Below are 15,196 nucleotides of genomic sequence, written 5' to 3' on the forward strand. Positions count from 1 at the left end.
CATGGCTCTAGAGTCCGATTGATTTTGTTTAACTTCAGACTGGGCCTCTTACTTAGCTTAGGTCAGTGATTTCTAGGGTTGCCAGATAAAATACAGGACACCCAGTTAAATTTGAATTTCAGATAGACAAATAATTTTCAGTATAAATATATCCAATACAATATTTAGGGGATACTTACAACAAAATATTATTGCTTATCTGAAATTTCACATTTAACTGGACATTTGTTATTTTTATTTGCTAAATTCAACAACCCTAGTGACTTCTCTGATCATGTTTGCTTTCTGCAAATGGGGCTGGAAATCGTACTTTCTCCCTAGGATGATCTATGTACAGAACGTTGCTCATGGCAAAACCTTAATTTACGTTGCAAATCAGGATACTTTAGTAAAGACTTACGTTAAAACTCTGGGAGAATGACCATGCCCAGGCACCCAAAAAGATGGTTACATTTATTCGAAGGTTTTCTAAAGACTACAGAGAAAGTTCAATAGAACCCTGAACAAAGGTACAAACTGCGTTGAAAGATACGTAAATGTTCCTTTAAAGTAATAGCACAAGGGTATCTTAGCCACATCATTGCAAACTGCAGACTCCCTGGTTACGGGGAAACCGGTAGTTCCGCCTCTGGGCAAGCGCACAGGGACTTCTTGGTTCCACGCCCCGCCCCTCTCCGCCGGAGACAGTCACGTGGGCGAACCGTAGCTTTAGACAAGCGCCAGCCTTTTCACGTGACCCGGGCCCCAGCTTCGCGCAGGGATGGAGCCGGAAGAGGGGACGCTCTTGTGGCGGCTGCAGAAGCTGCCGGCCGAGCTGGGCCCGCAGGTGAGGGAGGGTACTGGGGGAAGCGGCGCGGCGCCTGGGCTTCGGGACGGCCCGGCGTGCGGATCAGGCCGGGTGCGACCCAGACGCCTTCGCAAGCTCCCTAGGAAAGGGAGGAGGAAGGGGCGTGATTTCGGGTGGTTGGTCCCCGCCTTCCCTGGGGAGCCTAGGTGGGCAGCTTGGGGCGCCACCCCTGGCCTAGAGGTGCAGCCCCAGGGCCTTTGCGCGCAGAAGCGCCCGCACCAGACGGGCTTTGAAAGCTTTTGGCGTCAAGTCGGTGTTTGCCGCTGCTTCGTATACGTTTTCTTCATTCATTCAACATATACCTCCCAAAGGCTCCCTACCTGCCAGGCAGCAGGCACAGTACTAGCTGCTGGAATACTGTGTGACCTAGACCGAAGCGAACCCTGCCCCTCCACCCTTGAGGGTAGTTGGAAGGAAGTGAAATAACTGGGCGAGTTACTTTTGTTAGGGTCGTCCCAAGAGGTGATGTACCCATTGACTTCCAGTCTATGAAAGAACCTGGCTTGTGAGAATCTGGAGAAAAGCAACCACATTCGTTTGTTCAGCCAGTTTTTCATTGAAGTCTCTCATACACTGAGCGTCCCGATGGGATGAGGTAAAATGGTGAGTGAGACACACAGCCCGTGCCCTGGTGGAGCATCTTTTTTAGAAGTCTCAATTTTGGCCTTCCTATTTCCTCTATTCCGTTTACACTGGAGAAAGTGTGGGGGAGACAGAAAGGAACTTACCTCCTGTCAGGGTCAAGAAAAAAGAAAACACCCTAATTATTTTCTCTGCTTTTGCAAGTGATGAACCTGAAATGTCAGCAGAAATTATGGCTGACTTGCCCAGGATTGCCCGTCCAGAAAGTGGCAGAGCTGGAACTTATGCTCAGATCTATCGATTCTGAGTTTTTTATTGGCTTTTGGCTCTCCTTGTCTTCATTCTACCCATTTAGATAAGGTCCATAACCTTTACTACCATATATGTTGATGACTCCTAAATCTCTAGGTCCAGCCAAAATTTTCTTCCTCTATGGTTCAAGAATGCCAGTCAAAAAACAAAACCCCCAAAACCCCAAACCAAAATCTCTTCCCTGAGTGTCAGGCTTCTGCCACAGGTACCTCAAATTCGGTATGCCCTTGCGTGAGCTCTTTTTTCCCTCTGGACCTACTCCTCCTGTAGCCTCATTTTTGGTTTGTGGCACCACCACTTTCACCCAGCCCCTCAACCCGATGTTCTAGGTTTCATCCATGGCCTCTCCTTTTCACATCTCTTCTACCTCTTTACTGCCTCCATTTTGAGTGTCCTCAACAATTTAAGCCCCTTAATCTTTAATTCCTTAACTGAAAATTGAGGCACCTGGGCTCACCCTCTCTCTTTTCTTACATCTTCCAACCTGTTAGCAAATATATGAAAAAATAATGCAAATGTGTGAATAGATTGCATCCCGGTTGAGCACTAGGCTCTTTTGCTTTGTACACAGGTCCTTTTTGATTTGGCTCCACCCACCTCTCCAGCCTTGTCTCCTGTCACCCCCTAGGCACCCCCCAAAATAACTTGCTATTCCCTAAATCAAGCAGTGTGATTTTACAGTTTGCCTCCTGTATATATGCCGTTGCTTGAATCTAGAAATGCCCTTCTTCTCTCCTGTTTGCTTGGCCAACTACTCATCCTTTTAAGATGGACTTTTCCTTGCTTCCTCTCTGTGCTCCTTTGTACCTTGTATATACTTTTATTATGTCCCCATCATTCTAAATTACATGTATTTGTATGTTTGCCTTTTTTGAATGGACTAAAACTCTGTTATGGTAGGGCCTTATTTATTCTCAGTTTCCTCATTTGTAAATTAGGAATAATAACAATGGTTACTTCAGAGTTGTAATGAGGATCAGTCCAGAGCGTGGTACCTAATTAGGGCTCCATAACAGTAGCTATTATAGTTTCTTTGCCATTAAATAAAGTCATTTCCATGACCTTTGTCGTTAAATAAGGTCGTTTCCATGACCTTATTTAATAACTGGGATGAAGTGTGCATTTCATATTTGTGAGTGACTAACAAACATATTCCAAAAAATATAATGCTTTTATTTTTCAGTCTGAGTTCTGGGTTTTGTTTTAGCATGGGGACAGTATAGGATAAGCTGTAGAGAATTTTGAATGAATTCAAAATTGAGTATGTTGATTTATGGTAAATAAAAATTCAGTTTGTATAGTGTATTAGCCACCATTTGGAAGCAGTTGGTTATGTTCTGGCAAGTGTGGTGTTAGAGGGAAGGAGTTATTAGTTAAAATGAGGTGGAATATGATTATTTCCAAGTTATTTGGTTCAAATACTACTCTTGTAAGATACAAATAACTTTGAGAAAGATAACCTTAGTATATGTTGAGTACTTAGAATAGTACTGGCATTGTGTTATCTCAGTTAATAGATGTTGAAGGCGTGAATTGGAGGAGGAGGAGTAGTGATAATAATAATAAGGATGGTAACGAGGGCTAGCAATGTCTGCATGTCTTTGTACATGCCTGGAAGATGCTAAGTGATTTCCATGTATTATTCTTCAATCTTTACAGCAAGATTAAGAGAAGAGATGATATCCTCATTTAACACTTGAGGAAACAGACTCGTTAGATTTAAATAAAACTTGAAAGTACTGCAACTGGGATTTGAACTGGATAGTTTTATTCCAAAATCCATAGTCTTAATCACTATGTTAAGTTATACATGTGTTAGGCTTTCCATTGCTGATAGTAAGATACTAATAGGATAGAAAGGAATGTAGAAAAAAGGAAAAAAGTACTGAAGACTTTCTGGGAATACATCTAAAGTAACTGCTGAGCTGGGTGTGGTGGTGCTCGCCTGTAGTCCTAGCTACTTGGGAGGCTGAGATGGGAAAATTGCTTGAGTTCAGGAGTTGAAGGCCAGTCTGGGTAACATAGTGAGACCCTCAAAAGAAAAAAAAGTATGTTGTGAAAATGGAGGCAAAGCAAAATGTAGCTTATAGGCCTACAGTAAGAGACTTGGATGTAAGTCCTATCTTTTTGTTTGGTCATTGCTGTAAATAACATCTTTTATACGTATCTTCCTTTTAGTTTTTTTGTTATGTAATTTTTGTAAAATTATTTTAGTTTCTGAAGGTCGACGTAATAATAGAAAGTGTAGGATTTTTATGAGTTCTAATTTTTAATTAGAATAATCTTAAAAGTGGTTTATACATTTTAACTTAATCTGGTCTTGCAGATAACATGAACATCTCCCAACGTTTGTTAAGAGGAAGATAAATTTGTTTTATCATTTTACTTATAAGTGCATTTATTTGTGTTTTTCTTGCTAGCTTCTTCACAAAATAATTGATGGCATTTGTGGTCGAGCTTATCCTGTGTACCAAGATTATCACACTGTTTGGGAATCAGAAGAATGGATGCACGTTTTAGAAGATATTGCCAAATTTTTTAAAGCTGTAGTTGGTAAAAACTTATCTGATGAAGAGGTAACTTCTCTGCACGTTTCTATAACTTACAATAAATAATGCTCAGGTTTCTGTCTGAGTTTTTTTAGAGCAGTGTATAATACAAGGGCCATCATCAGTAACAACAAATACCTTATAATTGTGAATGGAAAAATCTGTGGAAATCCTAGGTTTTTGCAGTTTTGTTTTTGGTTGTTTTTGCTCTTTTAATTGTGAAACATTTAAAACATACAGAAGAAAACAAGAAGTTATATAACTGATACCTACATTCGCATTACCAGTTAAACAGGTGTTAACATTTTGCAATGTGTGTGTTTGTTTCGTAAATAAAGCATTACAGAGGTAACCAAAATTCCCCTATCCCACACCCGGATATCCCACTTTCACCTAGAGATCACCACTCTTGAAGGTGGTGTTCATGTTTTGTATTATATATTGTATGTATGTTTGAATCTTTGAGTATATTGAATTATTTGGGGTGTGTAAGTGTATAACTTGTAATAAAATGTAACATATGTCTGCACTTGTAAATTGTTTTAAATGCAGCATTGTGTTTTACATTGATAAACGTGGATCTAGTTAGTGTATTTTAAATCCTTGTATTTGATGATAGAAATTAAATAAGATTTATTTATCTCCCTACTAATAGTCATTGCTTCTTTCATTATTACACGTAATACTGCTATAAACATTCTTTACATGTCTCCTTGTTCACACTCACATCAGCTTTTCTGGGGTAGATATCTTGAAGTGAAATTGCGTGGTCATAGGATATCCTTCTTCCACTGAATTACTTTTGCATCTTTGTCAAAAATCATTTGACCTCGTGTAGGTTGCTCACTTTTCTGAAAATCAAGTTATTTATGTTTGTCATTGATTTGGATGATATTCTGATATGAGCTCATTGTTAGAAATATGTATTTTAAATATTTTCTATTATGTGCTTGCCTTTTTACTCTCTCAATGGTGTCTTCTGGTGAAACAAGTTGTGAAATTTAACAAATCTACTTTGTCAATATTTCTTTTGCTGGCTAATACTATTAGTGTTTTGTTTCAGAAATATTTATGCTGAAGACATGAAGATTCTTGGATGTGTTCTTGTAGAAGCTTGATTGTTTTAGCTCTCACATTATGTCACTGATGCATTTTGAATTAATATTTGTGTGTGGAATGGAGGTCAAGTTCAAAATTTTCTACACGAATATCCAGTGGACCGTTTATTGAAATGACCATCCTTGCCACACAGTATTGCTGTGCTGCCTTTATTGTAAATCAAATGGCCATATATTTGTGCCTCTGTATCTTGACTCTTAAATGTATTCCACTAGTCTACTTGTATGTATTTGCCAATGCTACACTGCTTTAATTACTGTAGAATTAAAGCTAAATTAAATTATGTCTTGATATCTGGTAATAGAAGACCTTCATTGTCATGCTTCTTCAGGAGTGCCTTGGCTATTATGTTTTCAGATAACCCTCTAGAATCAACTTTTCAGTTTTAACCTACAAACCTGCTGGATTTTTGATGGAGATTGCACTGAATCACTAGATCATTTGTGGGGAGAACTGACAACAACATTGAGCTTTCCAAAGTTATGAACATGGGCTGGCCCTCTGTTTATTTAGAGGGCTTTGGTTTCTCTGTCTCGTGTTTTGTAGTTTTCAGTGTTGAGCTCTTGCAAATATTTTTTGTTTCTGAGTAAATGATGTTTTTGATCTTTAATTTTTCAAAGTTTTTGCTAGTATGTACAAACAGTTGATTTTTATATAGTGTCCCACAGCCTTTCTAAATTTGTTTACTGTATCTAATTGTATATAGATTTTTTGGGGGGAGATTGTATATAATAATTTTCTTTTTCAGCTTTAACATCTTTCATTTATTTTTCTTACCTTTGTGCATTGGCTAACACCAGCAGTCAGTGTTTCTTTTAAAAAAGCAGGCATAGTAGATATATATTTATTCCTAACCTTAGGGAGAAAGTGTTTACTATTTCACCATTTAGTATGTTAGCTCTGTGATTTTATAGATATCCATTGTCAGACTAAAGAAGCATCCTACAATTCTAACTTTGCTGAGAATTTTTACCATGAATGGATACTGAATTTTATCAAATGCTTTTCCCTGAATTTATTATTGTTTCTTCTTTATTTTGTTAATGTGATTTTTGAATGTTAAACTAAGGCTGCACTGCCAAAATAAACTCCACTTGATCATGATGTATAATCTTTTTTATGTATCTCTTGATTTGAATTGCCAATATTTTGCTTAGGATTTTTACATCAATATTTGAGTGATATTGGCCTAGGTGTTTTCTTTTTTTTTTTTTTTTTTCCTCTTTTCCTCCCTATAATACTCTTGTCAAGGTGTCAAGTTTTATTCTGGCCTCATGGAATGAATTGGGAAGAATTTTTTTCCCTCTTCCTGTTCACAGGAAGAATAAATGAGATTAATTTTATTTATTTATTTAGTGTTGTGCTACTTAATTTTCACACATTCGGAAATTTTTTGGTTACCTTTTCTCATTAGTCACGACTTCATTACCCAGTAATAAAAATGTGAACAGTATTATTTAAGTTCTTTGAGATCTGATGTGGTTTACTAAATGGCTCAGAATATGGTACATTATGGTGAATGTTACATATACATTTGAAAATAACGTGTACTCTACAGTTGTCAGGTGTAATATTGTATATATTGCTAAGGTTAGGTAGAATGCATTTTTTCAATTCTTCTATATCCTCATTGATTTTTTTTGTTTCTTTGTGTCAGCTATTGAGAGTTGTATTAATACCTCTAATTGTGAATGTGGATTTATTCTTTTAGTGCTGCCAAGTTTTGCTGCTTTATATATTTTGAAACTATGGTGTTAGGTACACAGGGATTTATGATTGTTGTGTCTTTCTGTTGAATTGCCCTTTTACTGTCCTTCTGTATTTCTTGTAACACTTCTTGCCTTAAAGGCTACATTGTCTGATATATTAATACAAGTTGAGTATCCTTTATCTGAAATGCTTGGGACCAGAACTGTTTTGGATTTCGGATGTTTTTGACTTTGCAATATTTGCATTATAGTCAACAGTGCAGCATCCCTGCTAAAAAAAATCAAATCTGAAATCTTAACTATTCAAATGAGCACTTCCTTTGAGCATCCTGTCAGTTCACAAAACTTTTCCCGTTTTGGGATTTGAGATGCTCACCCTACATGGCTGTATCAGCTTTGGTGTTTTCCAGGTGTATTCATTTCCATGCTGCTGCTTCCATCAGTCCTTTTTCTTTACTCTCTATTTTGCAGAAATTTGTTAAAACCTATTTTCTGGTTACTCTCATCTTAGTCTTTTTTATAGTTACAGAAGTATTTCTCTTTATCTTTTACTGTTGCTTTAAAAGTGTGCAAAAGGAGAGTGGAATTGTGTTTTTACGTTTTAAACAGAAAGCCCCTTTTGTCTGTTTTTATTTTTATAGATATTTCAGCAGTTGAATCAGTTGAATTCATTTCATCAAGAAACTATCATGAAATGTGTGAAAAGTAGGAAAGATGAAATCAAACAGGCTCTGTCAAGAGAAATAGTTGCTATTTCCTCTGCACAGCTGCAGGATTTTGATTGGCAGGTAAAGGTAAGAGTCTATGAGTATGTGTATTTTTTATTTCATTTTCTGGATATAGACAAATATCTTTATAATATCATATATCTAAAATTTGTTATTTTGGGAATGTATTATCCCAAAGAAATATCAAAGATAGTTTTAATTACACCTTACATTAACTTGGGCATAAGTACACTACAAACATCTAAGCCACATGTAATAACATTACATTGATAATAAATTTAATTAGATCTGTAAATCATTAAATGTCATAAGCGATGGGACAGCATATAGTCAACATATAGATACATACATACATACATATATATATATATAATTTATTTTTTGAGAGAGAGTCGTGCTCTGTCATCTAGGCTGGAGTGCAGTGGTGCAATCTCGGCTCACTGCAACTTCTGCCTCCTGGGTTCAAGCAATTCTTCTGCCTCAGCCTCCTGAGTAGCTGGGACTACAGGCACGTGCCACCACACCTAGCTAATTTTTGTATCTTTGGTGGAGATTTGGGGTTTTGCCATTTTGGCTAGGCTGGTCTCGAATCCTGGCCTCAAGTGAGTGATCTTTGGGGGGCTTCAGCCCCCCAAAGTGCTGGTTTTACAGGCGTGAGCCATACCACCTGGTCAACATATATTTTTGACCACAACTTTCTAGACTTCATAGCTTTCTTTAGACTGGTAAATGTGATTCTACCTCTAGGAGGAAAACCTGTAAGATACTATTAAAACATCAGTTTTTAATACATTTTGGAGAGTCACTATCAGTAGAGTTCATAAAGGACAATCTCAGACCCACTTTTTGTCCTTATAAGATACCTAGACCAGTAGATGAAGAGGAAACAAATAATTTTGTTTCTTGATTTTAGCATGACCCTGGATAAAGTGCCTTACATTGTATATGTGGATTAAGTAGAGAAAAATGTGGGAAGATAATAGGTGGGTTCATAATCAGATAAATAACTAAGCAAAGACAGATAAATGTATATTAGTTAAGAAGTCTCTGGCTCTGGTCTTGGCCCGGTCATTTTCAACATTTTTATGAGTATTATGTTTATCATACCTGAAAGGGATATAAAACTAGAGCTATAACACGTGTATAATGTGACACAAAGTTTAAAATTATGTCACAGCTAATTACATCAGTGACCAAATGAATGAAATAGGCAACCTAAATAGAGGATGTTTAATTTAAATATTTAAATTTTATAAATTTAGTTTCAATTTCAGATTTTATATTTTTATAAATATAAAAGATAAAGGAGGCCAGGTGCGGTGGCTCACGCCTGTAATCCCAGCACTTTGGGAGGCCAAGGCGGGTGGATCACTTGAGGCCAGGAGTTCGAGACTGGCCTGGCCAACATGGCAAAACTGCAACACTACTGAAAAAATACGGATATTAGTGGGTGTTTTGGTGTGTGCCTGTAGTCCCAGCTACTTGGGAGGCTGAGGCACGAGAATTGCTTGAACCCAGGAGGTGGAGCTTGCAGTGAACCAAGATCATTGTGCCACTTCACTCCAGCCTGGGCACCAGAGCGTGACTTTGTCTCAGAAAAAAAAATAATAAAGGATAAGAGATAGATGTTAATGGTAGCATATATGAGAAATGTTTATTTTGGTTTATCAAAGTATAGCTTCATTCGTGTTGATTCAGGCCCATATTTTGTTGGTAGAAATGCAGTTTTTTTTTTTTTTGAGATAAGAGTTTCACCCTTGTTGCCCAGGCTGGAGTGCAATGACAGGATCTCAGCTCACTGCAACCCCACCTCCCGGGTTCAAGCTATTCTCCTGCCCCAGCCTCCCGAGTAGCTGGGATTGCAGGCATGTGCCATCATGCCTGGCTAATTTTGTATTTTTAGTAGAGATGGGGTTTTGCCATGTTGGTCAGGCTGGTCGCGAACTCCCGACCTCAGGTGATCCGCCCACCTCAGCCTCCCAAAGTGCTGGGATTACAGGTATGAGCCACTGTGCCCGGCAGAATTGCAGTTCTTCAAGCAAGAGATAGTGCTAGTACCTTCTGTTTCCAATGATAACATCTTTTTAGTGTAATATCTGTTTAGTTTTGGCTGCCAAACTTAATAGATATTTAAGCAAATTGGACTCCAGGTAGCAAAGAATGACTAGGAACTTAAAATCATGGTATGTGAAATTGCTTTGAAACACTGATACCATGTACCTGGAAAAGATTAAACCTAGTAGAAACATGATACTTACCTTTAAAAGGCTAAAAGTCATAAATGGGGGAATATATAAATGCTTTGTGGCTCCAGAAAGTAGGTGAAGGACTAAGGTATATTATTTGCAATAAGATAGGTTTCAATTCAACCTAGGGAAGAACTTTTTAACAAGTATGAATATCTGGAAATGATTGTAACTTCTTCTCGAGGTAGCACATGCATCATCATTGGTGGTATTCAAGCATAGGGTGAAAAACTATTTATTGGAAATATTGAGGAGGAGAATTATGCATAAGATAGTTAACCTGAAGCTACTACTTCCAGATCTCAGATATTATAGGTCCTGTTTTTGGGTGAGAGAATGGAGGAGATAGGTCAAGATTTGATTCTATAGTGTATGTACCACAAGAGAGATCCTTTGAGGTCATTAGGAAAGATGTCCCTTATCATTGCATAAGTAATTTTTTTGCAAGTGGTAGCATTCTAAACAAAGATTCAGTTTTTGTGGATTTTTCTGGCTCAGATTCCAGGAAAATTGAGTTTCCCTGTGCTGTCTGCCAAGGAAGCTACGGTGCTCGTTTCAAAAAGTACTAGTATTATAAATATTTGGTTCTTCCAATTCCCCTAGGATATATTCCAGAGAAATAAATTAAGAAATGAGGTAAGTGTACGGAGTGTTTCTGTTGAGTGGCTCTAATTGAAGATGGTATCTTGATAACATATTTATCAATATTGTGATAGATAGATAGCTGACCATTAATTAAGCATCTTAATTTCTGAGAGTTTACCAGTATTTTTGGTCTCACTTATCTTTGTACATGAGCTTTCATCTTCTTGGTGCCTTTAGTCTTCTTTAAAAATTCTCATATGTTTCTTGTACATTAGACCCATTCATTACTTCCCAGGCGTGACTCTGATCTACATACCTGCTTCTGTCACAAGATTGCTGACTGGTTATCTTACTTTCCTACCCATTTCCTCTCTTTTATTCACTTTCCTTTCTCTTTCTATTCTTCAAATATGCTTTAGCATGGATTTGTTTCTTTCACTTTTCTCTATACTCAACAGCAAACAGTACTTTTAAAAAATGTACTGCTAACTAACCTCTGATGCATATTCAATATGGTTCTTTTTACTATTTATTAATTGCTATTTTTCTGATTTTAAACAGCTGGCACTTTCCAGTGACAAGATTGCTGCATTACGAATGCCACTTTTAAGCCTGCATCTAGATGTAAAAGAAAATGCTGAAGTAAAACCATATTCTATTGAAATGAGTAGAGAGGAGCTGCAGAATCTAATACATTCCTTGGAAGCAGCAAATAAGGTATTTGCTATAATTTTGTCATATGATTTGAATGTTTAAGGCTTTTGGGTTTTTTTTAGTTGGAATCTTGCTGTGTCACCCAGGCTGGAGGGCAGTGGCGTGATGTCGGCTCACTGCAACCTCCACCTCCTGAGTTCAAGCGACTCTCGTGCCTGAGCCTCCAGACTAGCTGGGATTACAGATGCCCGCAACCACGCCTGACTGATTTTTGTATTTTTAGTAGAGATGGGGTTTCACCATGTTGGCCAGACTGGTCTCAAACTCTTGACCTCAAGTGATCTACCCGCCTTGGCCTCCCAAAGTGCTGGGATTACAGGCATGGGCCACTGCATCCGGCCAAACGTTTTAAGTTTTGATTGATGCTCCTAGACTCATAGTTCACTTTTAGTGTTTTTTCTCCTGATGTTTTATGTTAAGCACAGAAAATACTTTGTTAGTATGTTCTGAGCTCTAGTTTTAGATATTGATTACAACTTGTAATGTTCAATTACTTAGTTTCAAACATAATGTATTAAGTAATTTTTGAAAGAATAATAGTGCTATTCTAACAGCTGAATTTCTTTTGCTTCAATGCTCGTTAATGATAAAAATAAAATTTTTACCTTAGAATAATAAAATTAATTGATTCTGAAGAGTTTTTATGATTAAAAAAAATTACGATCCTGAAAAAAAAGTGGCTTTATTAAGTGGACTAATAATAGAAAATTGCTTTTATGATCCTCTATGGAAGACAAAATATGGCCTGTAGTTATTATGACAAAATCAGATTGAGGCAAGACAGAACTAATCAATGTCGAAAAACTTCACATTTACAATGGAGTGGCTAAATAACAGTAACTGCTCCTAATGTTTAATAAATGAGAAAAATAATATTTAAACAGTGGAAACTGTTGTGAGGAGGAATAAAAATAATTATCTTTGTATATGTATGTTTCTTTGTTATTGCTCAGCGTTTTCTCTAGTGATCGCATCTTAGTGATTAAGTCTCAGTGATTCTTACAACCTCTACTGCTCCACTATTTAATCTTCTTGATCCTGCTTTTTAAAAACTCCGATAAACTTCGGCTTCTCTCCACACTCTGCATTTGCTCAAACATTGTAGTGCTTTGATCACCGGTCCACATGCCTATTAACCAAACGAGCAGCTCGGGCTTGGCTGGATGGCTGAGTGGGGCTACATGTGTGAAGGGTGCGTGTGATAGAGCCCGATATAAATGGTAACAGATTCTGAACCGTAGATTCTGGCAGGCATATGTCATCAGTTACTGTGTGTTGTACTTCCTTGTTATGAGTTCTCCATGCTCTTTTTCAGAGACTTCAAAGCATTTAATATGGAATATATCAGCATCAGTCTCGTATAACCTGATATTTTCTCTTCAATTTGTGTTTTAAGGTGGTCCTGCAGTTGAAATAACTGGAAATGATGAATACCAGTGCTGTCAGATTTTATTGCTCCAACTTATATGGCAGAGTGAATACTGTGTGTTCAGAAATGCTGTGATGTCTTGACTGTTGCAACAGGCTGAGAAAGCAGCAATGTTGATATTATAAAGATAAAAATGTATCCACATTTCTTAACAGGAAATTACATGGTTGAGAGGAAATGCATAAAATGAAAGATGAAAAATCTATAGTAGCAGTTTATATTTTCATGATTGTTTTGCCTCATTTATTAAATACTTGAGAAATCTTTGGAGATACACAGTTTCATTGAAAGCTAAAAATAGGTTCTAAAGTAATGTAAAAATATAAAGCACAAATATACTTGAATATTGCTTAAATAATTACGTGAATAGCAACATATATTATGGGTATATAATTACTTTGTGGTATTTTTAAAAACTTTTTCAAAGAATGTATAAGCTGCATATATAACTCAGGAGATTCCATGTCTTTCTCATATTTCAGAGGAAAGATTATAAAATATAAAATTTCTTAGAGAACACCTCTTTGTCAGAGATAAACAAGAACAAATACTGTAAACTTATGTGAACAATTCTGAGTTTATGAATTCTAGAAACTAAAGAATACAGAAAAACGAAAATAACATTTTTACTTCTGCACTTCTATGTTTGGGAAACGTTGCTCTGATAAAAAATAGTTGCCATTGTGCAGTGTGTATATTATTCAAATATGAGATAAAACTATGTACAGGTCCACTTTTGTTAATAAACTCAATATTGAATACTTTTGAATGTTAAATTCATTGGAAAAGCAAACCATTTGTAACCTCAGTTAACTTTAACAACAAGCATTCTGAGCAAATGAAAAATGTCTTGTTTTATTTTTATATATTTATTTTAAATGACTCCAAATAACTCAGTAGTTATACGTAATTATACATAATTCAATAATATGTAATTAATAGATGCTTGCTATTTGCAAGCCATATGGCTCAGTAGAGCATCATACTATTCTTTGAGGCATCCAGAGCAATTATTACTATTCTCATCATACAGGTGAGGATAGGCTTAGAGAGTTTTCTGAGTGTGGTCTAAACAGTGCTACTCAAAAATGTGTCTGCAGAGAAGTGCTTGTCTGTGAACTGTTTGTTACAGGTCAGTGATTCAATATGGAGCTTGGGCCAGAAAGTGTATCAGTATACTGCTTTCTTCATCAAGAAATTTTGGTTTTAAAAAAATTATCAGCTGAAGGAAAGAGTGTGCTTAGTGTGGTAGGTAATTTACCTTCTTGTGCAAGTTATTTATTACGGGCCAGTGATGGTTTGTAGAACAGTACTTTGAATAGCACTCATCGTGAAGTCTCTTCTAAATTTCAACTTTCCATGCAGTATCTCCTTTAGAAGGAAAACATCTTGCTGTGTAGTCAGTCACTCTCTCACCACTTGGTAACACTCCATTCGCATATTCAGCAGCTTTATCGAAATTGGATCAGTATACTAAATAGTATACATATTAAAGTGTGCAATGTGATATTTTGACATATACATGTTTACATCCATGAAAGCATCACCACAAATTAGGATAATGAACATTTGAACACTCCTGAAGGTTTCCTCTTGGTTCTCTGTAGTCCCTGCCCCTTCCATTTCCCACAGGTAACCACTGATCTGCTTCCTGTCACTACAGATTGTTGCATTTTTGAAAGTTTAGTATAAAGGAATCATATAGTGTGTACTATTTTTTTAAAAAATATCTGGCTTCTTTCAGCATTATCTTGAGTTTCATTCATGTTGCATGCATCAGTAGCTCATTTCTTTTTATTGTTCAGAAGTATTATGTTGTAGAGTTCTGCCACAATTTATTCACCTATTAATGGATATTTTGGTTGGTTCAAGTTTTATTCATTAGAATACATAGAATGCTGTGAACTTTCTTGTATACATCTTTGAACGAACATATGCTTTTTTTTTTTTTTGAGCAAGTACTTAAGAATGAAATGACTGGATGATATGGTAGGTTTATTTTTTCAAGATACTCCCGAACTTAAAAATTTTTTTATTTGAATAATTTTTGAGGGTACAGGTGGTTTTTAGTTACACAGAGAAGTTATTTAGTGCTGATTTCTGAGATTTTATTGCTCCCGTCACCCGAGCAGTATACTGTACCCTTAATGTAATCTTTTATCCTTCACACCCCTCCCAACCTTCCTCCCTGAGCAAAAAGTTCATTATATTACTCTTATGCCTTTGTATCCTCATAGCTTAAGTTTTCCATTCCCCAGTTACTTCACTTAAAATAATGACTGTCTTTTATTTCACTGAGCAGTGGTTTGTAGTTCTCCTTGAAGAGGTCCTTTACATCCCTTGTAAGTTGGATTCCTAGGTATTTTATTCTCTTTG

General features: G+C 36.7%; 1 protein-coding gene across 2 annotated transcripts; it reads left to right on the plus strand.

Moving 5' to 3' along the window:
• The first annotated feature begins 682 nt into the window (after positions 1-682).
• COMMD8 (COMM domain containing 8) lies at positions 683-13,659 on the plus strand. 2 transcript variants are annotated; one of them, XM_011927331.1, is made up of 5 exons: positions 683-826; positions 4,162-4,317; positions 7,760-7,912; positions 11,239-11,394; positions 12,788-13,659. In XM_011927331.1, the coding sequence occupies exons 1-5, from the start codon at positions 761-763 to the stop codon at positions 12,806-12,808; spliced, it is 552 nt and encodes a 183-aa protein (XP_011782721.1). In that variant the 5' UTR covers positions 683-760; the 3' UTR covers positions 12,809-13,659. The 2 variants fall into 2 exon arrangements, with proteins under 2 accessions (XP_011782721.1, XP_011782722.1); XM_011927332.1 differs by having other exon boundaries at positions 7,760-7,906.
• The last annotated feature ends 1,537 nt before the right edge of the window (positions 13,660-15,196 follow it).

Source organism: Colobus angolensis, unplaced genomic scaffold (genome assembly GCF_000951035.1).
Source record: "Colobus angolensis palliatus isolate OR3802 unplaced genomic scaffold, Cang.pa_1.0 Scaffold71, whole genome shotgun sequence".
Lineage (NCBI taxonomy): Eukaryota > Metazoa > Chordata > Mammalia > Primates > Cercopithecidae > Colobus > Colobus angolensis.

What these genes read in the sequence shown, in the direction of transcription:
- COMMD8 (XM_011927331.1), top strand. Translation starts at nt 761, where the DNA reads ATGGAGCCGGAAGAGGGGACGCTCTTGTGGCGGCTGCAGAAGCTGCCG. An exon ending in ATTTTGATTGGCAGGTAAAG is followed by an intron (nt 7,913 to 11,238) that starts GTAAGAGTCTAT and finishes GATTTTAAACAG; the next exon opens with CTGGCACTTTCCAGTGACAA. An exon ending in CCTTGGAAGCAGCAAATAAG is followed by an intron (nt 11,395 to 12,787) that starts GTATTTGCTATA and finishes TTGTGTTTTAAG; the next exon opens with GTGGTCCTGCAGTTGAAATA.